Source organism: Photinus pyralis, unplaced genomic scaffold, assembly GCF_008802855.1.
Source record: "Photinus pyralis isolate 1611_PpyrPB1 unplaced genomic scaffold, Ppyr1.3 Ppyr1.4_LG1, whole genome shotgun sequence".
NCBI classification, from domain to species: domain Eukaryota; kingdom Metazoa; phylum Arthropoda; class Insecta; order Coleoptera; family Lampyridae; genus Photinus; species Photinus pyralis.
The window spans coordinates 33,304,498-33,330,939 of NW_022170249.1; the positions used below are offsets into that span (position 1 = coordinate 33,304,498).

At 35.1% G+C, this 26,442-nt stretch overlaps 4 protein-coding genes across 7 annotated transcripts; 1 reads left to right on the forward strand and 3 right to left on the reverse strand.

Moving 5' to 3' along the window:
- Positions 1–170: 170 nt before the first annotated feature.
- LOC116160537 (rab-like protein 3) lies at positions 171–1,175 on the reverse strand. Its single transcript, XM_031473757.1, has one exon. It carries the CDS (start codon positions 1,103–1,105, stop codon positions 410–412), a length of 696 nt encoding a protein of 231 aa, XP_031329617.1. The 5' UTR covers positions 1,106–1,175; the 3' UTR covers positions 171–409.
- A 2,968-nt stretch (positions 1,176–4,143) lies between these two features.
- On the forward strand, positions 4,144–6,632 carry LOC116160538 (N-acetylneuraminate lyase B-like). Of its 2 annotated transcripts, none has more exons than XM_031473758.1 (8): positions 4,144–4,762; positions 4,817–4,872; positions 5,393–5,469; positions 5,527–5,672; positions 5,718–5,886; positions 5,937–6,082; positions 6,126–6,297; positions 6,348–6,632. In XM_031473758.1, the coding sequence occupies exons 1-8, from the start codon at positions 4,340–4,342 to the stop codon at positions 6,521–6,523; spliced, it is 1,365 nt and encodes a 454-aa protein (XP_031329618.1). In that variant the 5' UTR covers positions 4,144–4,339; the 3' UTR covers positions 6,524–6,632. The 2 variants fall into 2 exon arrangements, with proteins under 2 accessions (XP_031329618.1, XP_031329619.1); XM_031473759.1 differs by having other exon boundaries at positions 6,126–6,292; positions 6,348–6,473.
- Positions 6,633–9,390: 2,758 nt separating this feature from the next.
- On the reverse strand, positions 9,391–14,813 carry LOC116160541 (ras-related protein Rab-8A-like). Of its 2 annotated transcripts, XM_031473763.1 has the most exons (5): positions 14,603–14,813; positions 13,934–13,994; positions 13,537–13,882; positions 10,739–10,741; positions 9,391–9,868 (listed from the first exon to the last, which is right to left on the reverse strand). In XM_031473763.1, exons 1-5 carry the CDS (start codon positions 14,724–14,726, stop codon positions 9,773–9,775), a joined length of 630 nt encoding a protein of 209 aa, XP_031329623.1. In that variant the 5' UTR covers positions 14,727–14,813; the 3' UTR covers positions 9,391–9,772. The 2 variants fall into 2 exon arrangements, with proteins under 2 accessions (XP_031329623.1, XP_031329624.1); XM_031473764.1 differs by lacking the exon at positions 10,739–10,741 and having other exon boundaries at positions 14,603–14,811.
- A 2,495-nt stretch (positions 14,814–17,308) lies between these two features.
- Positions 17,309–19,610, reverse strand: LOC116160540 (probable tubulin polyglutamylase ttll-15). Of its 2 annotated transcripts, XM_031473761.1 has the most exons (6): positions 19,194–19,605; positions 18,462–19,138; positions 18,156–18,413; positions 17,904–18,107; positions 17,630–17,849; positions 17,309–17,578 (listed from the first exon to the last, which is right to left on the reverse strand). In XM_031473761.1, exons 1-6 carry the CDS (start codon positions 19,221–19,223, stop codon positions 17,465–17,467), a joined length of 1,503 nt encoding a protein of 500 aa, XP_031329621.1. In that variant the 5' UTR covers positions 19,224–19,605; the 3' UTR covers positions 17,309–17,464. The 2 variants fall into 2 exon arrangements, with proteins under 2 accessions (XP_031329621.1, XP_031329620.1); XM_031473760.1 differs by having other exon boundaries at positions 17,630–18,107; positions 19,194–19,610.
- Positions 19,611–26,442: the final 6,832 nt, after the last annotated feature.

The window sequence follows — 26,442 nt, forward strand, 5'->3', positions numbered from 1 at the left end:
TGAAAAACGGTTTAAAAGGGATAAGGAGTCTTATCAGGCGAAAAGTTTTTAGAAATCCCAGGTACCACCAGCCCCAATTAGCTCGAATTATCGAGATTCTATATTTGTATTACCAATTCAGATGCCATTTGGTAGAATTATAATTATAAACATCTTTATTTAGACATAAGATTAAATAATACAAAAACATGCAACAATATTCAATATTCCGAACTCTTATCAGACACAAAAATTCCAAAAATACTACCTATAGGTACACAAGAGTCCACAAAAATATGATCTTGTGATCGCAATACCTACTGGAACTGGAAATCACAGAATGATAAAATTGAAAAGTTGGAAATATTACACTGCTTCATACTCAGAAAATTATCAAAAGATATACAATCCAATACCTACCCTTACCATTTTAATCTTGATGTGTAGGAGAATAGAACTTCGACGATAAAAGTGGAGACACAGTATTACCAAACCTCTCGGAATACTTTGTATGGTTTCTACATTGCGACCGCTTCTCAATAACTTTATCATAAAACCTTGTTAACTTAACGGCATTTGATGTACCTGCAGCCACATATCTCACCTGACGGCAGTCTAAACTAATTTCGTCCGCTCCAAGTTGAGTTGCCAATCGACTGGTTTTAATACCAAACTTCTTATCATCTATCAGATCTAATTTTGTTCCAATTAATAAAATCGGTAATTGAATAGTTCCGAAAAAATTTTCAGAATCCCATTCGTCTACACTATTCAACGATGTACCCATATCTTGATTAATCAGCTCTTCTAACCAGTTATTTAAATGCTCCTCCGACTTCCGGTTTGTTAAATCGTGCACCAAAATTACACCGTGGCAAGGATTATAGAAGACGTGTCTGGTATTTCGATGGTTATGACTTCCACCAACATCCCAGTATTCGACGAAGTATGTCGTTTGTTCCGGAGTGCCCTCTTTGTATTCGTGTAACTTCACTTCTACATTGCACCCTACAGTCCAACTTGGCGATTTTAGGGGTTCATTGTGTGCAATTAAATGCACAAAAGACGTTTTACCAACACCCGAGTCGCCTAAAACCATAATTCGAACTCTTTCTATTGCAGACATTTCCCGATATTGGTATTTATTGCTTTAAAATTCTAAGCCAAATTTAAATTAAAAATTAATATAACCTCAAAAACGTAAAAAAAAAACAAAACGTAACAGCAGGTATGCCAACCATTGATGTTTTGCTGTAGTATTATACAGAGTGTCTCAAACATATGGAATATCGTAACTGAATATCATAAACACAATATTGTACAGTGAGTTTTTTTTAAGAATGAACATAGGATTTTACATGCTAATTTTCCACCCCCTGTTAACTTTGGCTTCAGGACAACATTTAACCCGTTTTGTAGTACAGTTGTGCCTTCAAATGTGAAGAAATACTACTAAGTACTAAATATAATTGTTTATTTAGGTTTGGTAGTGGTTAAAGAAATCAAAAACCTTAATCCGTGTTCTCCTTCTGGTGAGCGATGCAATCATTAATATTGCACTCCGCATCAACTATCAACTTATTAAAGCTAATTCAGCGAACAAGAAATTTGTTCACTACAATATATTATTCTTCAAAAGGGCAATGAAATATTGTAGGTGTCGTCTAAAATAGTTATTTGTTTCATTAGTACAAAAAATGTCAGTTGTCGGGACGAGGAAGATAGTTGCTGGACGACGCGTTAGCGGAGTCCAGCAACCTTCCGAGTCCCGAAAACGCATTTTTTGTACGAATAAAACATAAAATTTTTTCTCCAACCCCCTTTACTTCAAATTATATTCGAATTTAGATTCAGTCACAGTTTCACTACTAGTATAAGAACTTCTGCTTTCTTGTCCTCACGTGTCATGCCACTCTAGTTTTTAGGTTAACTTATAACCTATTCGTTCTTACTTCTTACTTCTCACCTCTCGCGACTTTGTAGGGAGCAAATCTTGAGGTAGCATGTTCTGCCGTTTCTATAATCTCTGGCGGAGTTCAATCCATGTCGCTATCAGTTTCAGTCATTTCTATTGTATACACAATTAATATTGTTATATTTTGTATTGAAATAAAAAACTTACCATACAGTTTTTTAATTAAAATTAATTGCAATTAACTTTTTCAAATTTTGAATTCAAAATGACAGATAATAGTGCAATGGGTCTGAAGTAGATGGCGTTACGCGCGACGGCGGGTTGTATACGTATTAAAATTACGTTCACCGAATATGTAAATTACGTTACACATGGTTTAAATAAAAATAGCGAGCGTAAATCATTTTCAATACATGTACATACGTATAGGTAACAGCATTATTTGCATTGAATATGCAAAAATATTTGATTTGTATGTATAGAAATATCTTACAACCTGCAATGTAAAACGATGTCAATGTGACATATCTCCGTGATTGTAATTTTTTAATTGGCCAACTTTCAAGGTCAATTTCTTTTTGGTACTAGGACCAAAAGTATCTACTTTTTGTACAGTTGCCATGGTGAAAGCGATTAATCCGCAAAACGTCAATTTTACGTACCGAACACTGTCACAAAATAGCGTCTTATTCAGGTGGTTGGAGAAAATAGTTATTTGTTTCATTAGTACAAAAAATGTCAGTTTTCGGGACGAGGAAGATAGTTGCTGGACGACGCGTTAGCGGAGTCCAGCAACCTTCCGAGTCCCGAAAACGCATTTTTTGTACGAATAAAACATAAAATTTTTTCTCCAACCCCCTTTACTTCAAATTATATTCCAATTTAGATTCAGTTACAGTTTCACTACTATAGTATAAGAACTTCTGCTTTCTTGTCCTCACGTGTCATGCCACTCTACTTTTTAGGTTAACTTATAACCTATTCGTTTTTACCTCTTACTTCTCACCTCTCGCGACTTTGTAGGGAGCAAATCTTGAGGTAGCATGTTCTGCCGTTTCTATAATCTCTGACGGAGTGCAATCCATGTCGCTATCAGTTTCAGTCATTTTATTGTATACACAATTAATATTGTTATATTTTGTATTGAAATAAAGAACTTACCATACAGTTTTTTAATTAAAATTAATTGCAATTAACTTTTTCAAATTTTGAATTCAAAATGACAGATAATAGTGCAATGGGTCTGAAGTAGATGGCGTTACGCGCGACGGCGGGTTGTATACGTATTAAAATTACGTTCACGGAATATGTAAATTACGTTACACATGGTTTAAATAAAAATAGCGAGCGTAAATCATTTTCAATACATGTACATACGTATAGGTAACATCATTATTTGCATTGAATCTGCAAAAATATTTGATTTGTATGTATAGAAATATCTTACAACCTGCAATGTAAAACGATGTCAATGTGACATATCTCCGTGATTGTAATTTTTTAATTGGCCAACTTTCAAGGTCAATTTCTTTTTGGTACTAGGACCAAAAGTATCCACTTTTTGTACAGTTGCCATGGTGAAAGCGATTAATCCGCAAAACGTCAATTTTACGTACCGAACACTGTCACAAAATAGCGTCTTATTCAGGTGGTTGGAGAAAAAAGTAATTCCGTGCTTCACTGCTATTAAAAAAACGAATTTCGCTTTAGTTTAAACAAACCATAATTTTATGCTAAATAGCTACATACTATATTCCACACTTTTTAAATACTATGTTGCAACGGCAATTTACTCAGTTGAAATGTCGACACGTTTCTTGGAAATGAATATAGTGAATAGTATTTTAAATGGGACCGTAATGCCACCGGATTAAATAACAAAATTAGTTACCCCTGGGTGGCAACCCCCCAGGCCCAAATCCAATACGGTACGTGTGTATTTGAAATTTTGAGTTTTCAGGTCGTCTTCTCTTCCTATCTTTCGCTTGACCCTTCTTCGCCCAGATTCACTTGCACCTCAAGAAACGGAATCGGAACCTGAGAAGAGCAGAAACTACCAGCTTACAAAATTCGTTATTCATTTTATTTTTCAGTGTGATACTGACTCGTGTTTTAACCAATCACAGTGAAGGTCAAAGATTCTCTATACGTGCCGCCACCTTTTTAAAAATGTAAATTATGGTCTAAACGTTATTGTAGCACTCTGTATATCACTACAGTTGAAGCAACGGTGGGATGTGAAAATTACCAACCCGTTCCATTTGTAGGCGCACAGTAAACAATCATTCATAACCTTATAAATAAAATAATAAATAACAAATTAAAAAATTTAGTTATTGAAGACTTGCAATGCAACAATCTTTATGAAAGCGTTTTTAGCTGATGAATAACGGAGTTTTGTAGGTACCCCTTATCCTTCGAACGCCCAATTAATTGATCCTACAAATGGAGAGTGTGTTAGAAGTGTTTGTACGAGACGATGATGTTGAAACCCAAGTAGAACCCCATTCGATCAAAGAATTGTTTACAGATGAGTATCAGTCATCGCCAACGTTCGACTTAGAAGACGGTTCGAATGGCAGCGATACTTCACAGCCCGACGAGGCTGTGAAATTAAATCCAAAAAAAAGAAAGATCAAGCTCGATTCGGGGTATCCAAAGAAAAGGTTTTATTCGCAAAAGTATCGTAAGGAATGGGAAACGGTGCCGGCGTATAAACCGTGGCTTTCCGAAAGTGTTCTAGGCAGACATTATTTTTATTGTAAATTTTGTAAGAATAATAATAAGTGTGGACGAACGGAAATAGAGAAGCATATGGCGTGTAGGAAGCACATACGGAATTCTACGATACCGCAATATAGAGTACAGGTAAAATCCCGGGTTTATTCCTATCATTTGGTGATCGAATGATTTGTGTTACAGAAAAAATTCACATTCAGAGGATTATTATGTTCTGTGTTCACTCCCTTTAAAAATCGGTAAGTTACGCTTGCGAAGTATTGTAGGCCTGCTTTGTTGTGAAGTGTACCTAGATTATTAACATTAAACTGGTAGACTGAACATGATTCTCTGGACTGTCTCAAATTGTTTTGATGTAATTAAAAATTGCCAGAATTTGATCGTTTCCGACAAACTTAAATATTCCCATAACGCTTTTATAGGTCCTACAGCCATTCCCTTCAAAAAAGATTTTGATTCTACTACTCTTAGTATGCAGAGTGAGGGATAATGTCTTAATCATTGAAAAATTCTCCACCCTGCTTCATCATCGCATTGAACCCGTTTGCAGCTGAATGCCCATTGCTCCAAGCAATCATTATGATTATCTCACACCAGGTCATTTCTTGATTGACACCGCATTGATTTCATCGCCTTAACCGCCTTTTGATTCATATAATGAGCTCCTCCACACTATGGCGTTTGATACAACCAATGTCATACAACTTTAATTGTTATTAGTGAACAAGCAAATGATGTACCTCACTGTAATTGTTTCAGGGAAAACGATATTAACTACATGGTTATACCAAATTATGCAAAGTATTTACTAGCGTGTGGAGTCAAAGGAATTTTATGTAAGTGAAGTTGTGCCATATATCCCTGATTTACTCACTAAGCGATTTTTTGCACAGTAAACGATGTGGTTGGTGAAGGTATGTCGTTAACCGTCGCGGAACGAATCCGAGTGTTAGAAGAATGGATGAAAATATGTGAGAAAACCAAACAGTTCCTAATGGTTCAGATTGGAGGTGCAGCGTTTAAAGATGTCCAAGAAATGGTTTGTTTCCTAGTTTAAGTGTTTTGTCTCTATCTTGAACTTTAGGTCAAGCATGCGGAAAGGAAAAAAGTCGATGCCATTGTTGTATTACCAGACTTATACAACAAACCGAAAGATCATTTCGACTTGATGCGGTATATCAAGTTAGTAAGCGATTGCGCGACGACCATTCCACTGCTATACCACCATTACCCCTCATACACCGGTGTCAACAGTACGCTAGATTCAACAGAATTATGCAAATTTAAAACTGTAAAATTTTAGTTGACATGGCCAAATTTCTAAGCGACATATTAGGCGAAATCGACTCATTTGTTGGTATTATTTACAATGACAATAACTTAAAAGATGCCACCCTGTCTCTGCTAGTAAATCCAAATAAGTTTACCGTTTTCATTGGTGCAGATGAAGTAATGGCAATTTTGTAATGAATTGATCGAATAATCTTTTTAGATAGTACTAGGCGCCTGCGCGAGTGGGTTTTCGTCCATTATGGCAACATCTCTCAATTTCGTATCCCACATAGTCCAAAGTATATACAACGATTTAAAGAGTGGCAAAATCGACGATGCTCAAAAATGCCAAAACATGTTAAACAATATTTTGGAATGTATATATAGGCAAGGTTGGATGTCAGATTGGTTAACAAATGTACCTAATTTGTCGATTGTTTAGGTGACATGCTTCCAACACTGAAATCAGCAATGAATCTACTATCGCCAATTGACGTAGGTCCTGTTCGAGATCCTTTGGTACCTGTCTGGCAAGATAAAGTTTACAAGATGAAGCTGGAGCTGCAGGATTTTGATGTTTTCTCAAGTAATGCAACCGTGAAAACTGAATGTCTATAAGTTTAGTGACATATTTTGATACTTTTACACATTAGCAATTCGTTTACGTTTCTTGTTCGAAGTGTAGGTAATTATTATATTTGTATCAATAGAATACATTAATTTTTAAGGTTGTCTTCTATTTTTAACTTCGAGTTCACAGTCTGAGGTAGGAGCGCCAATTTTGAGGGGTCCGGATTAACACAACTTAGGGGCCCATTAAATTCAATGGAGGTAATTCTTCTTTGATCTAAAGAATTTAAATAAATCATATTAAACTCAAGTACCTATCGTTTACAGCTATAATAGTTAGTATTAACTGGAGTGAAATTATTGTTAAGAACTAAAGGGAGCATGTCTGCAGTATTCGAAAAGGACAGATTCACTCAACTAAAAAAACTACTTAGTGAATTTTATGTTAGAATTAAATGAGGTAAAAGAAAAGAAGAATGTTTTTAGGAAAGTTGGGAAAATGGTTTGGATTTGCGCGACATTGGTAAACTGCGCAATAGCTCGTAACAAAATAATTGCACACCACTACAGTATTTAAACATGGATCTTTCTTTTATAAATTAGCATTTGATTTTATGGAAGCCTATTGATAATAAATGATTTTATAAATTTGTTCCACATTCTACAAAAACTGTTCATATTATATATAGGGATTTGATTTTTGACGACTCTCGAAGATACAGTGCGTAAATTTTAACAACATACATATATCTCCTAAGTTCAATTCTGAAATATACAAGGCAATGCATTGATATACCTGACAGGTATGCAACCCACCTTACACAAATTTAACAGCAGTCATCGAATAATTAGCTCGAGGTTGTGTTGTCTCCTGACGCGAAGGAGATTTGTATGTTCAAAGTTAAAATTTACAAGAGTTTATGACACTGATAACTGCACGTTTACGAATGTGGCTATTTAAGTGTTCACTTTCCAATCCCTCACAGTAGTGGCAAAACCTAGAAGTGCAGCTTCTTAATAAGTACTTTCCATGTTTTTACAGAAGCTCTTCCAAAATTGCTCTTTACTTCAATAAATGAATAGTTTCCACCTGCACTTAAACGTGCGCGTATTAGTGTTATAATGTCTACGCATAGATATACCTTATTTGCACGAAGAGACTTTTCTTACCACGCTCGAAAAGTACTTCGAATGAAGGGATGATTGCTCTATGAAGGTGATTGTGTTAACTTACCATGTTTGACGATTACTTCGATGCGTTTCCTAGTGTTTTAATATACATATAGGTATATGTGACCAAACCGTGGTTCGGGTTTGAATAAGGATGGTTCGTCTCCAACTGGCATTTTTGAATAATCGTCAAGCCTGTTTGAAAGCGAGGCACGACCTCTTAAAAGTATTTCTCTTTACTTATATACCACCTGTTGCTGAATTCTTCTCTGTAAATACGCTTCACATCAACAAATTAGTCCAGATCACCATTGTGCTTATCAAGACCTTTTTGAAATTTGAGTATATCTTCCCAGGTTTGCGATCGAAGTTGATGCTTTATTCAATTGTACCTTGTAAATGGGTGGTTGCTATGCCGTTTCAAAAATTTAGTTATTAATTTGTATTTTGTTAATAGGGATATTGCCACGTGCCACTTTAGAGTAAACTTGAACTAAGTCTGCCGATAACAAAAAACGTATGGGGGAAATCGAGCGCGGTTCTCACGATCTCTTCGGACCTTGTTGCATTCATTCCATTTAAGTCGCCTGAAAAAGCCGAAATGTGGGTTTTCTATTGGTTTGTTGCCAGTCGAGGTCATTGCGTTGAGAAAAGAAAGCGAGATTCAAATAGCGAAAGAAATGGGAGAGTGGACATTCTAAGCTGATTTTCGCGTATGTGTGAAGAATTGCAATTATGGACCTACTGTAAGTTGTCAATTTTTTTTTCATTTGTATAAACTAGTGGTCGGTTATTTTTAGGAATGTGTCAAGTTATTTTAATATTCCTAAAGGAATCGACCCATGAAAACTATTTGCATGGCACAGATTTTGTATTGCATTTATTGACAATAGAAGAATCCAAACAAAGGATTTAGGGTAGGTGTATGCTTGTCAAATAACAAATGTGACAATGACAGCCCAAGGAGATATATTGTGTTTTAATACTTCAATTCAACCATATGTCAGTTTGGCATCATTGCGGTGAGGAGCAAGGATAGCGTTATCGCAGAATGACCCAAATTAGTAAGAGAGGCACTTAGTCCATAAGACCCCATACTGCATCTAGAGGTGCAGTATAGTATAGACGATAAAATGCTGACTATTTTGCACTCATCACATTTTGGCGTAAACATTCGTTTGTTCTGACCATATACACATAAGATGTCAATAGAAAAATACGGAATGAATGAAATCATACGAGGATAACCAGCAAACAACCAACTAACTCAATATTGACAAAATCACATGAAGGTATATTAACAGTATCTTAAAAATAAAAATTGAAGCTGCAATAGCAACATAAAAAACCAAATATAGATTGATCAAGATTAGAAGAGCAGTATGACAACCAGTAGGAGTAGTGATCTAGCAAAACTAAATAAACACAATATAAACAGAAACAAAAAATATAAAATAAAAAAATTTATTTTTCAATAAATCTAAATAATTTAAATAAAAAATCTATGTCTTTAAAATAATACGAGCTGCACAGAACTTTGTGCGGCTGATGTATTGTAATATAATCCTATATAAAATTTTATTAACTGTTAACGATAAAAAAATTTAATTGCCCTCCATCACATACATACAAGCCTTCTTCACAATTTAAATAATACAATATGTACTAATATATACAGCCATTTCTATAGTCATATCAACTGAATTTGCGGTAATTGAAAAATAAACACATCTATGGCAAATTCGTTCTTACATTAGTAAGGAAAACAATACTAAATTTAGTCCTTTAATAAAACTGTGTTCACATTCAGATTTGAAAGATTTTAGTACACCCTTCTTTGTCCTTATGCAACTAGACTTGATAATGGTTGTACATAGTATAAAATATGAAAAATGTATAGGCCATGTTTAATATCAAGGATGTACACAAGAAAAAAAGTCTGTGCCGGACTTGAATCTTCCATCCTATGAGTATATCACACTTACAAATATTGTTCATTTATTTTTTTTACCATCTGAACAATTGACCTGTTTCTAAAGCTAGTCACATATTGATCAAAAATATATTTATGTATAAAAAAGTCCCAGCTTGTGATTGTGTGATGGTTCGTTAATGTACCGTAATTGGTCAAAGCAAAGTACAGCGTGACAGCCAGTTTGTGGGTTTTCTTTGCGGTTCTGTAGCTTTCAGCTGATGGCCGCCTTTTGGGGGATTGCTCGCCTCCTATAAACATTAACAAACCATAAATATTATTTGCAACGTTCTTAATAACTAAACTGAATGATGGAGAGATATGTTCAGGTGTAAACAATGTGTAACATTACAGTCGCTTTCAATTCATACCAATCGATATTTCAAAAATCACACATTAGTTGCTGCTCCATTCGTCGGTGGGAAGATATAGCGTAAAGCGTGCATAATTACTTGTGCTTTAGGAAATATGCAGTAAACTTTGGTAAGCAAGTTAAGTTTTAGGAGTATTGGTAGTAATTAACCATAGCAAACCAAACCAGCCAAGTTACAGCAATCAATATAGGTATGTAATTTTGCCACAAGTTTAATTATAAAATTGGCATAAAAATGGCAGACCTAGAGCATATGGCTGCATGGTCACTGTATTCTAAACTAGAGTCCATCTATTGATATTGAGGGTATCAGGTCATAGGGGTGTATAAACCTTTAGTAAGTAATTGTGGGGCATATGTACATGACTTGACGTATATAAAATTGGCTTATACGCCTACACATTTTGTATAATTTTAATCATCGAGCTAATAAAATCATATGCCCTTCTGTCCTGATGTGCACAACAGCAGAGATTATTGTGATACTTACTGAATCAAGAAATAGGTTATTATAAAATTGGAAATGAAAAAATTTACTATGGTCATGATTTACAACCCACACCTGGTAATGGTGACTACAGTTACTTTTATTCCTAATGCTAATTTGAAAATGTTGATCTTTCACGTGAAATGTACTTAGGTACTTAATTTAAATTAACGATTTTATGATACATGAATATACTTGAATGATAAATTGTTAATTGAAGCAGTGTCTATAGCTGCATGCAACACAAAAAGACATATTTACCTTCTGGATCCCCATAGAAAGTTAGAAGAGAATAGAAGAAAAGAAAGTATTAAAAACTGCTTATTTACAATACGTTGATACTTATATAAAAAGAAAAACCCAATATTGGATAGCAAAAGACTTGTACGGTCAATAACCAAAACAAAAAACTAATTTCTATGGTGTAAAATATTTCATTTTGCATATCACATATGGATTTGCAGTACGTCTACTAGTGTAATTTATTATTAAAGATTAGAATATTATGAGCAGAACTGGTAGTAATTTGATCAATTGTCGTTTGAAAGGTACAGCAATCATTTACAAATGAAGGCTCTTGTAAGTTTCAACTAAACTAAGTATATGAAATTCTTTAATTTACAGTAATGGTTGTAACAGATGCGTTTTTTTTTCAATCTGGGTGTTTTCCAATCCCGAACAAGCACACGTGATTGTCATCACTATTGAAATCTTGAAGGGTAAACGGTTGCAGTAATTTGGTACAATGCGCACTAATTCACCAAGCTGTCTAGTAGTTCACACTAACACTTCTAGTATTCTTCTTAGTGCAATTCCCATAGTTCTTTAGAAAATGGACATACATTATATAGTGTATAAAATCCAATAATGAAATAATGTATTTTAAATATTTCAACAGGATGGTGCACTCGCGCGCAACGCCTTAATAATACCTATCGGTATTTTCCATTTTCCAGGAAATTTATCTAATAGGCTATCCTGTTGAAACCAAACGCCTTATTGAAAACCTCTCAACGGTTTCTGGCGATGAGAAAGTGTTTTTTTTAAATTTTTTGTATCTTTTATTATTAAAAAAAATTATAACGTAATCGACAAATTTCGGTTTTTTAAGTATATTTTCGGAAGTAATCGAAAAATTCTGGTTTTCTTTAAAGTATGATAATCTTTATTTGCGCGTTTTTTATCTAATTTGATTATCATCGTATCTTCTATGGTTTTGGGATCCCCATGATAGACATCCTTATCTTGGACACAGTGTACACGGTTGGCTTTTTATCTGTATGAACCAATATTTAACGTTTGTACTTCTACTAAAAGGGTACGCATAAAATTTCATTCAAATGTGGGCGCGCATGCGCAAATTCAATTTTTAACAACATGATTGAGTCCATTTTTTAACATACCACTTAGTTTATGAGAGATATAACAAAAATTGCAAAGGGAAAAGTTTTGTGCATTTTTTGTCTAGTGGCGTAGATATAATTTTCTATTCGCCCCAAGTTAATAAGCGACTCCCGCTAAATTTTGACCCACAAAATTATAAAACCCGGGGAATTTTAAAAATCGCATGTCGCACTGACAACTAAATTACAAAACGTCATTCATGTGTTAAATATTGACACTTTTGAGGTTAGGTATGTTAATTCAGATGGGAATGTTTCGGGAGGAGCTTAATTATTTCTGTTGGATAAATAGATAACAGTTTTTGAGAAATAGCACCCCACATTGGTAGTTGTTGAAAATGTAGCAATTAACAAAAAATGAACGATTTAAGTCGATATTATGATTACAAATTTTCGTGTCATCCGAAATTAGATGCCTCACTAGTAGACGGAGGACACTTCTGACCCGAAGGACCAATCTTCAAATGAGTATAACTTTTTTGTTTGTTGAGCAATTTAAAAAAATGGTTCGACAATTTTGTTCCTTAACTCATCAAGTATGTACACAACAAATTTCGCGGAATTCTCTGCATTTTCATTGTCCAGTCAAGCATTACAGTGGAATTTTTTTCGAGTTTTCAAAAACTAATTTGGAATTTAGAATCAATTTTGGGACATATCTCATCATCCCTACCATCTTAGACCAAAAAGTATTACTCTCACCCATTTTTACTGTAATTGATAGGTCAAACCAATTGATAAATAAGAAACTGTCCGATAATAATGGCCTTGAAGGTTGAGATCAAGACCATACTCAAGGTGACCACGGATAGGGATGTCTATCATTGGAATCTCCAAAACCATAGAAGATAAAATAATGGATAAATTAGGAAAAAGGATGCGCACTTGTAGAGTTATCATCAAGCTTTAAAGAAAACCAGAAAATTCTGGTTACTTTTAAAGATATGCCAGAAAAACGGAAATTTCCAGATTTCGTTTTTTTTCTGCTCTTATTTGAACAGACACGACAAAATGAGTAACACTTTCTCTTTGCCACTTTTTGAGCTCTATAAGACACCGTTGAAAGAATTTTAATACAACATTTTGTTTAGGAGAAATCAGAAATCATCATTAACTCTGGCCTGTAAAAATACCTACTGCATTGCATAGCATTTTTTATTACAAGCATAACAATGTACAAATTCTCAAAAACTCACCTACCTCCAGAGGATATTTCTTAAAAAATGAATAAAAATACAATTTTCAATTCTAATACGTTTCTAACAATATTGGGCAATCTTTTATTTCAGCTAAACATTGTTTTGAAGTGATATTAGTCTTTACAGTACCTTGGGTCATGTTACCTACCACTGAAAGATTAAGCAAACATGTTTAAAATTTTGCTGTTTTTAACCCATGGAAAATACATATGGACAGACACTGAACATAATTGTGAGGAACCCAATGTGAAACATTAAAAAGAAGTCACTCTACAGATTCACAGATCAAGGATCAAAACTATTATTAGTAGATTATTATTATCTATTCCACAGAACACAATTGTTGGACCGTGTTTAATGATTGTTTCATTCCGGATATATCATATTTGATTCTCATCTAGTTCTACTCATAATAACGGTACAAAAATATAGAGACAATGATTAAAATAACACATACCAATTTCTTCTCCGTATTCGCTTTTATATCTCTAGCTAAGGTAAAGAAAGCTTCTTCCACTCGAATGCTAGCTTTCGCACTAGTTTCTATAAACTTAATACCATATTCAACAGCCAATTGTTCGCCTCTCTCCTTGGACACCTGTCGTTTATCTTCTAATTCGCATTTATTACCTAAAAGCATCTTCTCTACGTCCGACGACGCATTTTCCTCTATATTCCTAATCCAATTCTTAATGTTTTCGAAACTTTTCTCGTTCGTTATGTCGTATACTAGCATAATACCCATCGCGCCTCTGTAGTAAGCGGTCGTGATTGTGCGAAATCGTTCTTGTCCGGCGGTATCCCTAATAGCGGAGCAAATAGAATTACCTCAATAAGTCGAGACATTATCTTACCATATTTGTAGTTTAATTTTTTTCCCGTCTAAATCTATAGTTCTAATTTTAAAGTCGATTCCTGGAAGAAAACAAATAGTAAGTCTCTCGATTATTACGCTTAATTACAGGCATTAATTAAAGTTCTTAGAAAAAAAGTTGTGGAATTAAAGCAATTGAATGCTTTCACATGTAGTAACAATGTAAATACTTACTACAACAAAACCTTGTACAAAGGTGAAAAAAAAACATATCAAATTTAGATAACCATGTGATATCCTACAGGAAAACTGCATCAATTTTAAAAGATATGGGGAACTCCATTGCTCGATACACAATTTTGTGTTTCAAATTCACCATGAATCTTCCTTACCTATGTTGTATCGAATGCTCCGTGACTTCGCAAATGTTGAAAATGAAAACGTTTACATGTAGCAGCTATCCACAAATTGTCTTTGTAATGAACTTTTTTTTTAACTTAAAAAGGGGAAGGAAGTTCATGAACTTTAGAAGGTGTGGTTAAGATTCAAAACGTTATCTATTTATCTGAAACAAGCAACTAAAGTACACATTCCAGATGCAAACAGAGGCGCTAAGATGTCTGAAGTGCTGCGAGAAAGCAAACATCAACGGGACGAAGATATTCATACATAAAATACCATTTTTCTTATGAAAATAATTGTGACTCACCAATGGTGGATATAAACGTAGTGTTAAACGCGTCTTCAGAAAACCTAAATAAAACACACGTCTTTCCTACTCCCGAGTCACCGATTAATAACAATTTAAATAAATAGTCGTATGTTTTTGCCATTTTTCTTACAAAAAAAACTTCACTATTGTCACTACAAAAACCGTACCTCGCGTTTTAATTTGCTACTAACTTAACAGTTGTCAGCTTGACAGTTGACATTTTAAAATTTTGATAAAAAATAAATCCCTAGGCGACATACATTTGAAATTTGGTTTTGAATACTTTACATACAGTACCTACTAAAATAAAATAGCGTTTCGCTACTCATAAGTATAATATTATATTATTCTGAATAATAAATACACAGACTAAATAATTACTATGATATTTAGGGCGCCTATGCATTCTGGACTAAATTAAAGAATAATAATAAGGGAAGTATTGTATTAAGGTAAAAAATGACCTCGCACTGTTTTAACGGAAATACACGTTTTGAGGCACCGGGAATCCGCTTAGATCATACATATTAACATGGATGGAGCGACGCAGATCTTTAGGGAATCCGAATCAAACAAAATATCAATTATGTCGGTCGGTCTGTCTGTATTTTAATTTCCGGTTAAACGGCTTAACAAATTTGGTACATATATTCTTTTAGTCATAAAAGAAATAGCTGAAAAGCAGAATCGCGCATGCGCAGTTGTGAGGTTGGTACCTGCGCTAGTCACAGAAAATTTCGAGCTTTATATAGGTATGGAGAGTGAATTTCAAAATTTAAAGAAAACTTGATATAAGCACCTAAAATAAAGATGGCGGGTCACCCTGCTGAATTTCAATTATTTTTGACGTTAAATTAGGCTATAATATAATTTGAGATTGGGCAAGTTCGTGCCAGTTCGTTCATGTTATTTGACTGAGCATTTAAGGCATATAGAATATATATTGAATTCAAGTTTCCGTGTGTAGCTCACGCTATCCGACATCTGTCCTATATCTGCTCACCCATATAAGTTAGGAGTAGGACTTGGGAGTGTGTTCTGTTATGTTGTGTTAGTAAGGTAATGAACATCTGGAAATATTTCGCCGCACCATCTGTTACATACAATCTTAAAATGCTAAATGCAACAGGAGCGTCTTAAGGAAAGTATTTGGTAATTGCTGAACATTCACAGGTGTGATGAGGTTTATCGATGCCTTTAGGTACCAATTAGTTTGTGTTAAGTTTGGGGTTGTGAATAAAGGCAGCGTAATAACAAAAAGAGCAGTACTTTATTAGTAGGTACATTAGGTTGACTTACAGCAGCGAAAAGAGAGCGAGCGCATGGTACGCATCATAGTCATACAAGTACAAGATCGGTGGGGGAAATAATGAAAGCGGCAAATTTAATTTAACAGTTTGAAGGTAAGCAAGTTTTACCGATAAGAAAAAAAAGTGTTTAATTTTGTAGTAGCAGTAGAGAAGAGGCAGGAACTGGAAGAGGGAGAAATGTTTTAAATTGCAGAGTAAGACTTGAAAGTGGCTTTTTTTATGGTGGACATTAATCGTTGTTTTTTGATAGTCGCTTAACTAAAGAAGTGAAGTTTACGAAGCAGTTCGTCGGAGTGTTGTCTGTATCGATCAGGGATCGCTGATGGGAAGCCTTCCTTTAAGGTCTTCAAGTATCAGTGAAAGGAAGTTTTTTCCACCATCAAAAAGCCAACTATACATAATTACAACGAACCCAGTGTCATCTAAATCAAAATTTAAGTACAATCCATGAATCCCTAGGTGAACAGCGAATGGCGAAAGGCAAACGGTAAACAGCCATGGCGTCCGTTGAAACCCTTCCTCTACTATTTAACACATTTCTCGCTCTCTTGGCTCATCTTCGATTCCACCTCTTAATTCTTTAGTTAAAATTAAATAAACTTCTACAAACACCTAATACAATCCTAACAAATGTCCGTTATCTTTCCTGAACGTAATTTTCCAAGAAAATTGACAAATTAGAATATGGCTATTTAAATAAAAATTAGATATAGTCTAAACTATACGTACAATATAAATTGAACTTTTTTCCCTTCAGAATAATCGAAGTCAAATGCGAAAAAAAAGACTTCCCCATTTTTCTTCGTTTTTTTGTTTACGACAATATGCTTCGGGCGTTCCCAGCCAGGGAGACTATGATTTCGGATTCATCGGATTTTTTTGTTTTTGTACCCAATGCCTACACTTTTTTTCGTTGAGTCAGCATCCAAATTAGGCTACTTTTGCAGCTAATTTGACTGAACTAATTGAATAACAATGAAACAACCAAATTATAACAGTATCCTAATTAGTCTTCCCCTAAAATTGCATCGATTTCCATAGAAATTGTCGGAATTCAGGATTCCCCTTGTGGCATTGCTTGTGGTCTTGTAGAGCTCAAATAGTGGCAATGGGAAACTGTTTTCTTTAAATTTGCTGTATCTGTTTAAATAACATCAGAAAAAAATTTTAAAAAAATAATCGGCAAATTTCGATTTCTCTGTCATATGTTTGGAAATATCGGAATTCTCTGCTTTTTTACAACATGAGAAAATCTCCTTAATTGGGTCACTTCTAATTTCACCATCGTCGTATCTTCTATGCGGTTTCGGAGATCGCCATCATAGACATGCATTCTTATCTTGGACACTGTGTATAGGCGTTGAGTGAATATTCAATGGTATAGGACTATAGGTAATAGCTAGGTAGGTATATTAATTTTTTAAATCAAAACAAAGAGGTAAAGTTCCTATAGGTATTTGATTTTATATGATTTCTCAATTATAACTGGTCTTCAATTTCAATCACAACCGTAAAATAATGCCAATCTGCCCATTTGTAGGTTTTGGTATCAAGTACACCAGGAGGAATCCATTAAACACTTTCCGTTAAACCAACGATACTGCAACTGATTTTCTGGTGTATCTTCTTCACCATCGTCATAAATAATAATTTCTTCACTGTTCTAAAATATGGAATGATAGAATTAATATAATACGTAAACGGTATGTCTAACCATTAGAGTTAAAGGTGGGTAGATTCTTTTACATTCACCTCTGTTCATATGTTCTAAATAAGCTCGTAAGAAATTTCGCTTGTTTTCTGGGGACAGACATGGTCTGCATAATCCACACATTGGTGAAATGCAACTACTACTGCATAAAGCGCTATTACATTCGTCTGGATAAACCATGATGTTTTTATCGGCTACGCGCATTTCATTCTCTAAAGTAGACCTACGAAAGATAGCATTAATATTAACAGTATCGCAAATTAATGTACGCCCTAACATTTGATTACTTTTTACAGCATTATTCAGACCGACCAATCCCAAGAGGTTATAGATAATTTGTTCAAAAAACAACCGATTTGGAGGAAAATGTGCTGAAGATAAGTTAGGACTCATATTTGCTTCCATTAAGAACACCTCGAGATCTTCAGTAACAACAAAATCAAACCGCATCATTTCAAAAAAGTTTTCTTTTGACGGGAATCTAAAAAGAAACAATAATTACCTACATATATAATCATAAGATTTTTACCTTTTCAAACTTTCCACCAAATTCCGTTCTTTGGTTAAGCCTACAATTCTTATGGAGTCTTCAATTTGTTTCCAAATTATGGAAGGATCTCTGCCTTTTGATCTTAGGTATGCGTTTAATGACTCGCCCATTCCGTACCCTAAAGTTTTGTAATAATATTTGAGCCCTGGCACGTTCCAAGTTGGTAGATAATCGTCACCTACCACATACTTGTCTATATTTTGCGGATCAAAGGGGTAATATTTGACTGGACAAAACCTTTAATTAATTAAGTTATCAGGCGGTTAACCGGTAAACATAACCAACCTTAACAAAAAATCTCCCTTGTAAATGTAGATACGCAACGGATCTATTGATGTAAAAATTGCGTAAACCCCAATATCAAATTTGTATCCGCTAATTAACAATGGATCGTCTACAAACTCTTGTATGAATGTACTGTTACCGTTTAAATTGATATCCGTAATATTCTTAATCCGTATATCTCTGTGGTCGTTATTTTTTTCTACAAATTTCTTTCCTGGATTCGCTCCAGCGTACTCGAGAAATTTTTGTTTGTCTTTGGGCAACCGGAACGCTGGAGGAATGTATTTTATTCCACTGGTTGCCAATTCCACTTTGTTTGTAATATAACCCGATCCAGGAAACTTGTTAACTCTTTGGTGCGGTTTCAAATTCTTCAATTCCGAAGCTAATGTGCTGAAAGGATAGTTATGTGCCCATAACAAATCCCAGTCGGATGAAGTCGTGTTTATATATCCTATTCGATTGAGGACCGTAAATACATTATGCAAGTAACCACTCTCCAAATTGTGACCAAATGCTCTGACAGTTTTTTGGTGGTCTCTGGGTGCGTCATTTTGTAGTTTACATATGTATTGTATGTATTTGGGAGTTGTGTAGATTGCTAACCACATTCCGATGGATAATACAATTGTTACTATTGCCGTTTTGTAATACTGATGATTGGGTATATCTTCAATCTGCAATTTGAGTGTTATTGAAGTACCTATTCTGAAAAGAATAATAATTACCTACCTTTTTGGAAGCGGTATCAGATAGTGACATTTTTCTTTTATTAATAATAAGCACATCAACTTGGCAGAAATTCAAATCATTAATGTTTTTACGAAATTACTTTCTAAGCGTTTCTCTGATCAAATCGACTTTCCACTAATCACGGTCTTTGAATACTTATGTGTTTAGGTACTATCCCTAGAATACGTACCTACTAACCAACATTTGGTCAAAAGTTGCTCAAAAGTACGCGTGTGGATTAATCGCTGTGTTATTCTTGTTTTAACAAAACTAAATAAAGGAGTGTTCTTGCAGTGAAATGACTTTATTTGACCTCGTTTCATTAGAGATGCATGTGGAGGATGGCCGTCGCTAGTCCGATGTTACCTACTATAAAAATGTAGGTAACGAAAATCTACTGTTGGGTCTAGATACGTTGCACTACTTAAGCATAAGTACATAATATGTAAATGTACTCTGCAAATTAATTGATATTTCAATAATGTGATCGTGTGTTGTAAATGTAGTATACCTACATTTATCATTAGACAACAAAAAAAATTTAGCAAAAATGTAATTGTTATTTCGCTGTATCAATAATACAATATATTATTGTACCTACTGTTGCATGCAGTAAATAGCGAAAATCTGCAGCCAATTAATTAATTACCATCAGCAAGTTAGCAGGTAATAATTAGTAATAAGTACATAATTATTTAAACCGTTAAATTTAAATTTGTGGCCACCGGTTAATTTAATAATTTATTAGCCGTTATTGGATATATGAAGAATGGTATTCGTTGGCAAGCTAAAATTATTTTTGTGTGATCTATGGAAAGCTAATCGTAAAATGCCATTTTTGTGCAGTTACTCGTCCAAGTGGTTACCACTCACATTTTGAAATTTCCGTAATATGCCATTGAATATAAAGTGCTTATTCAATGGTAGCGCTAGTTGTCTAGAACAAAAAGAGACTCGAATCAAAAGCAACATATTTTAGCTCGTATTTTAGGTATAGTTGATCCGACTAAATAAGTATAACGGGCGATCAAAAATGAGTTGCTGTCGAGTCGCCTTTGGAAGTTCAAGTGAAGTACGATTTTCCGTGTAGGAATAAAAAAACAAAAATTCCAAAGGCGACTCGACAGCAAATCATTTTTGATCGCATAGTACTAGCGCCTATCTATATGTATGTATGGTAGGTACAAGTAGTAGGCGGGAAAAGGAACTGTATAGTATTGAATCGAGAAGTTTGGTTTTTTTCCTCAAAAACTTGACCAGCTCCCGCTTAAATTTTAATTTACACCGGGATAGTACAACCATAGTACCTAATGGTAAAACTATCACAAGTTTGTGTCAGAGGGTACTGTACTTCCCAATAATAATGTAAACAGTGATAGAGAGCAAGTGGAAAACTTGTCGGCAAGTAATTACTGCAACAAAATCTTACACGTCTAAGTAAACAAATTTTGAAAGGAAGTTGACATTTATATTTCAATTTTGTTGAAAGTTGGTGTGCAAGTGTTGTGCTACATGGAGGGAAAACGTGTGGTCAAAAGAAGACACGTCTTTAATTAACGCTTTTGAAGAATTTTCGGAGTTTTGGCAAATCAAATCAAAAATCTACAGGACGGACTCAAGAAACAAAACGCATTAATTAGATCGAAGCGCCCCACGTGATCAGAAGTTCAGAACGTTCTGGTAAATGAAAAAAATGATTTGCTATTAGTTAGAGAAGGAATTTAAAAAAACATAGGTTTCAGCGAGCGACGCTAAATATGCAATGCTGTTGCGTTTATGGAATATATTTACAAATATGCAAAATGAATTACGTCTTACGGAAAGTCGAATCGATGTCTGTAGGCCGTTTAAGCGTTTTTCCTGCCTGGTAATTACCCTGAACGGTCTCGTATAAGGGTTGAAGTGATCTCTTTCGGCGTTCCTTTCGCAAAAAACTTGTGAGCAGGTATGCAGCTCCGGATGGACGAAAATTCTTGACTTTCCATGTTTTCTTGCTTGGGATGGCCGTAAAAATCTTCGAAGGGCAAGTGCAATCTAATTAATCGAAAATGTAAACAAGCTAATATGAGCAAATTCTTCATAGTAAACAAACAACGTAACAAAAAATTGTAGATATCGGCTTCAGACAAAGTCTCGGTGACTTCAAAACTGTATCACAAAGCAACGGTACTAATATCGGTATAACACAGCTAATCTGAAGAATACAATGTAAGACTAAGACTATAAACTGATAATCTTCGTAGTAATTGGAAAGTAGGTAATGTAGATACAAACAGGTCTCAGTATCTGCATAGATTGTACCAGTAACTCAAATCTTGAGTAAAAGGAAAAACAAAGTATGTAGTATTTATTAGGTATAACGACAGATAATAGTTGGTAGAATTTTCCCAGCCAGTAATGTAGAAACTCGCGCGCATGACTCGCCAAATTAATCAATTATAAGATGGCGGGTCCAAATAAAAATGCACTGTTATCCACGTAATCAGTAATATAGAGTTAATAAACCTGGGCTATTATACATAATCAAGAATAGCGTTGATTATGTTTGATTATTCTTTTAAATTAATTGATTATTTGATCGATTATTTAAGTGATCGATTGTTTGATTAACCGATTATTTGATTCATCAATACAATAAATAATCGATGATTAAGTTAATTGTAATTGATTATTTATTAGATCGATCATTGGTTTACCCAAAAAGTAGCAGCCACAGTATAATAATAATAAAGTAAACAGAAACAAAAACTTCTCAACAAAAACAATCAAAACAGAAAAAAAACGTAGCTAAAAAAGAAGTGAATAAACAATGGTAGCGAGTAGAGTATCGGTAACTGTTATGAACCAGCATAATGTCAATTGTGATGGCGAGCGTTGCGCAAAAAAACGATTATTATCAAACGATAATTGGGTTGGATTGTTCTTATTAAATAAATCAACTACTATCGCCCAGCTAATCAGGAAAGCACAGTCACCATAATTTATGAAATCAGAAAATTATGACTTTTAATGATTTGCGCAATCGCGATTTTGACTTGATGTATTTCAGTTCTTAGTAAAATGTCTAACATATATGCCAAATTTGGTTCAATTCGATGCAATAGTTCGGCTATAATATGAAAAAACGTCAAAAATGACGAGTTTTTTTGTTACTTTGACCAGTGGTGTAGTGCCAAATTTAGCAGTGGGGGAGCCCTTAAAATGCAAGCCACCAAGGGTATCGAATACACCCCCCCCCCAAGCAAAATTGGGATCCAGGAAAATTTTTAAAAATTTGCAGTAAAATAAATGGGTTTTGAAACAATTTTAGTTCAGGCTTATCTAAGTCGCAAATATCACTAGTTATCATCACTTATCTTATCTCCGTCTCCTATCCTGTGCCGGAGCCCCGCTCCCCTCTCACAAGCAGTGAGAACACCACTACACCTGCAACGAACTTCCCCCTTTGCTCGTGCACAACCGGTATCTTAAATGATGAAAGCACAATTACTTCAAGTTCATTTAATTGATGACTAAGAATATAATTGTACAATTCAATTATCACACAGTAGACGGTCGGTCGGTCACTTGGGCGCCACCAAGACTTAACTCTGCACCCCCGAAGTCTTGGGAAAAGGGGCGGTCTTCTCGGACGGGGTGGAAAGCCTCCAGGTATTCTCAAGTGGAGAACGGAATATACCAGGGATCGGTAAGAGTTGACCACAAAATGGCGGCGGTCACTTCCGGATTACCTAAAACAAAATATGGCCGACGGCCCTAACCCATATATATAAGAGAAGCTTATATATATGCCCTAACCACAGAGTTGTATATAAGTAAATAGAGAGGCAGTACATACGACCTGCGCGTGGAAAAATAACTCCAACTACAGTGGCCGAATTTTAATGGCGGAGCCGTTGGGACTCATGCGCAGTGCGTGAAAGGGAATCAGTACGATTTTTGGGTGCATTCAGTTACATAATCACAAAACAAAACAGCAATAACTTTTCAAATGCTTCAGCTTCATTTGTAAATAAACAGACGCTTTGGAGCAATAATTTAAGCATGCCCATTACATTATACTCTTTACCGCCATTTCAATGTTTAGTAGGCGACGATCTGTACATATATAAAAGATATTTTAAAATGCTCCTAGAAAAGTGCAAGAAAAGATCAAATATATGGGTGGAAGGAAAACTCTTCGCAAGCAATTGTTGAAACTTGGTTTTCGATACAAGAAGTGTCGGGACAAACGTAGGTTGGTAATGGAAAGAAGTGACATTGTAGCAAAGAGTATACTCTTTGATTGTAGTATGGCATCTCGTTATTTAAGAAGATTAAAAGAAAATGAACAACCTGAATGTGACGAGAAACCCGTTATATACTTGGACGAAACCTATATTCACCCATCGTACGGAGTGAGTAAATGCTAACAATCAGATAAAGTATCGGAAGTTTATAATAGGGCTGGTCAGAGGTACATCGTAGTATGCTGGTAGTCGTTCTGGTTTTGTAGAGGATGTAGCACAGTAAATCGGGGGATTATTACGATGATATGAATCATACCAACTTTATGCAGTGGTTAGAGAAGCAGCTTATAACAAATTTACCAGCAAACTCACGCACCTTATCAATGTTCAAATAAATAAGCCACCAACAATGAATAATCGTAAGGAAGTGATACATTCTTGGTTAGAAGCAAATATAACATTCCTACGAGAAATGAATTCATTGACAATGTACAATTTATTGTGAACACCGGCAATTCCGATGATGATTAGTGGTCAAGTGACGATAATGAATGAAAAAAGTTAAAGGTTGTGTGTTAATTTAGTCAATGTGAGTGTTATTAATTTCAATGTGATTGTTTCAATAACTGTCCATATTTATTATTTACAGAGCAGAAGTGCATCAGAATTGTAAATTGTGTTGAACATGAACATCTAACAATCTTAAATGTGTTTACGTTTTGTAAAAATAAAATTATTAATTTTACTGTTTCCCCTTGAAGTAATGCAACTCATATCGCGTGGCCCACTTGTTTATATTTAGTAGAGTCAAATTTTGCATGAGAATGTACAGTCTAAATTTCCAACGTCCTCGGACACGCCCTGTCAGGAACCTTCTGAGCGTGGTGCCACTGTACCTACATACCCTCTGTCGATGCTCCATTTTTGAGATATTTGAGTTATTGGCATTTGAAGTTTGTCGACTTTGTGGCTACCCGTAGTCAAACTGTGTTTTTGGCATTGCACACCTGAAATTTTAGTCCCGCACCAAAATAAAATTTCAACTTATTTTATTCTTTCATTGCTTATTTTTATACTCACTGAGTGCATAAATAGATCTTTAAACTCGATCGCACGACAAATATACGATTTCCTTTATACCAGAATCTCAAAAAATCTTTTCTCGATTCTGATGTTGTAAGCCCCTTACCAGCTTTGTATTGTAGTCTACTGTATTAAAAGTTCTTAACGATTGTAATGTTTCTTATTTATTCAAGACACAGTGTTAACAACATCATTCACCACACATTGAATTTCTTTTCAATTTTTGTTGCAATGAGAAACCATATTATTCTCAAGCCGAACCTGCTTTAAGGATCATTTAATTTGAAGCCGGTTCTGTTGTCTATTACTGCGCACACTCACCAACGGCCTGCGCAAGGTTCAATTGGAGTCAATTTTTCGCTACAAGACTGTCTCTCTATTTACTTATATACAACTCTGTGGCCCTAACGGTAAATTTCCTAAAGGGAATAAAACAACACAGCACAAATCAATTAGCGGTGTCTAGAGGAAAGAAAAGCGGAAAAGCAAGGAGAACAGAATATACTTCCCCCCCTTTAATCAACGTAATTGAAAATTAAGCGCTTACCTTTGTTAATTAACGGTGGTGTTAGTTTTCTACAGCAAACGGTGATATGATAACGCTATCAATAGAAAATACGGTAGGTTAAGCTTAAGGCGGTAAAGAAGCTTAGAACGGTGGTAAAAGTTTACGGTAAGTGAAAAAAAAGGAAACTCAAAACGGTAGTGAAAAGGAAAGGGCAACGGATTGACTTACGGTCGCTAAAACGGGAAAACGGTAAAACAAAAGGGTTTCAGTGGATTTGGAATGATACGGTTTCGCAAATTAAAGAAATCAATAGGCGTACTTACAACTCGAAAGTATGAAGCAGAAAGATACTTCTCAAATTGAGCGTTTTCCTTTTAAAGGAAACCCATTTTGGTAGAAGTGGAACAGGGAATTCCCAAAGCATCGTTGCCTTCGCACCGAGCGCGGTGGAAAATAATTCGGTTATTAATTAATTACTGCTCCTGTGGTTATCTTAAAAATCTAAGACAACTTGCAAACAACTAGAAAAATTACAGCGCTTACCTCTCCCGACGATTTCTGACAACGTTTACCTGCTACTGCCCATTAACATGGCATCCATTAACAGCGCTTACCTAATTAAGCGTAATCAAACCTAAGTACTCATCAATCCAATCTGCAACTAGCTCTCTTGGACTTTTTTCTTTTCAAACGGAGCTATCGCTTTAGCACTCTTATCGCAACAAGCAGGCATATGGACGGGACTGCAAAACTTGTAAACAACTCGATCTGAACTCGTTCTATCCTTGATTTTACTTATTATGGGAATCTAAAACATCTTATAAATAATTAACGGCGCTGAAACCAAAGAAACATTAATTGTCCCTCATCTTCGCCACGACAACATCCTTCGGTGGTTACAAAAATAATTCCAAAATTCCAACAGGAGCGGTCGTAGGCGGACTAATTAATTACGGTATCTCCATGGCATCGCGGAAAATGCTCAATATCACGGTTTTCTTGCGTAACGAAGCCCAAACCAATTGTTACTATACCGGGTGGTCCTTGTAAATGGCAAACCAAACGCAGAAATTCCGGGTGCTTCGTTACACACCACTGACTTTGACACACTTGCGCATGAGCGATTCTACTCAAAAGCTTTTCAGCTATAAGAATGTACCTACCAAATTTGGTTCAAATGAGAGTACAGACACACATCATCGGGATTTTGTTTGATGCAGATTCCTGGGGCTTCACATCGCGTATTTTTGTGGGGGGTCATTTTTACCCCAATGCAATACCTCAGTACCAACGTGCGGGTGGTAAACATAAAATAAAATGGCAGCTACAAAATGAAAAAGTGAACTGATCTTACTAAATTAAAATACCACCAGACCACCTTTCTTATGTTATGACCGACATTTTTCTGTCGCGACACTGCTACGTGAGG

What these genes read in the sequence shown, in the direction of transcription:
- LOC116160537 (XM_031473757.1), bottom strand. Translation starts at nt 1,105, where the DNA reads ATGTCTGCAATAGAAAGAGTTCGAATTATGGTTTTAGGCGACTCGGGT.
- LOC116160538 (XM_031473758.1), top strand. Translation starts at nt 4,340, where the DNA reads ATGGAGAGTGTGTTAGAAGTGTTTGTACGAGACGATGATGTTGAAACC. An exon ending in CTCATACACCGGTGTCAACA is followed by an intron (nt 5,887 to 5,936) that starts GTACGCTAGATT and finishes GTAAAATTTTAG; the next exon opens with TTGACATGGCCAAATTTCTA. An exon ending in TTTTCATTGGTGCAGATGAA is followed by an intron (nt 6,083 to 6,125) that starts GTAATGGCAATT and finishes TAATCTTTTTAG; the next exon opens with ATAGTACTAGGCGCCTGCGC.
- LOC116160541 (XM_031473763.1), bottom strand. Translation starts at nt 14,726, where the DNA reads ATGGCAAAAACATACGACTATTTATTTAAATTGTTATTAATCGGTGAC. An exon ending in TACGTTTATATCCACCATTG is followed by an intron (nt 13,995 to 14,602) that starts GTGAGTCACAAT and finishes GTTTTCTTCCAG; the next exon opens with GAATCGACTTTAAAATTAGA. An exon ending in AAAATTAAACTACAAATATG is followed by an intron (nt 13,883 to 13,933) that starts GTAAGATAATGT and finishes CTCCGCTATTAG; the next exon opens with GGATACCGCCGGACAAGAAC.
- LOC116160540 (XM_031473760.1), bottom strand. Translation starts at nt 19,223, where the DNA reads ATGTCACTATCTGATACCGCTTCCAAAAAG. An exon ending in TTGGTGGAAAGTTTGAAAAG is followed by an intron (nt 18,108 to 18,155) that starts GTAAAAATCTTA and finishes GTTTCTTTTTAG; the next exon opens with ATTCCCGTCAAAAGAAAACT. An exon ending in ACCCACCTTTAACTCTAATG is followed by an intron (nt 17,579 to 17,629) that starts GTTAGACATACC and finishes TCCATATTTTAG; the next exon opens with AACAGTGAAGAAATTATTAT.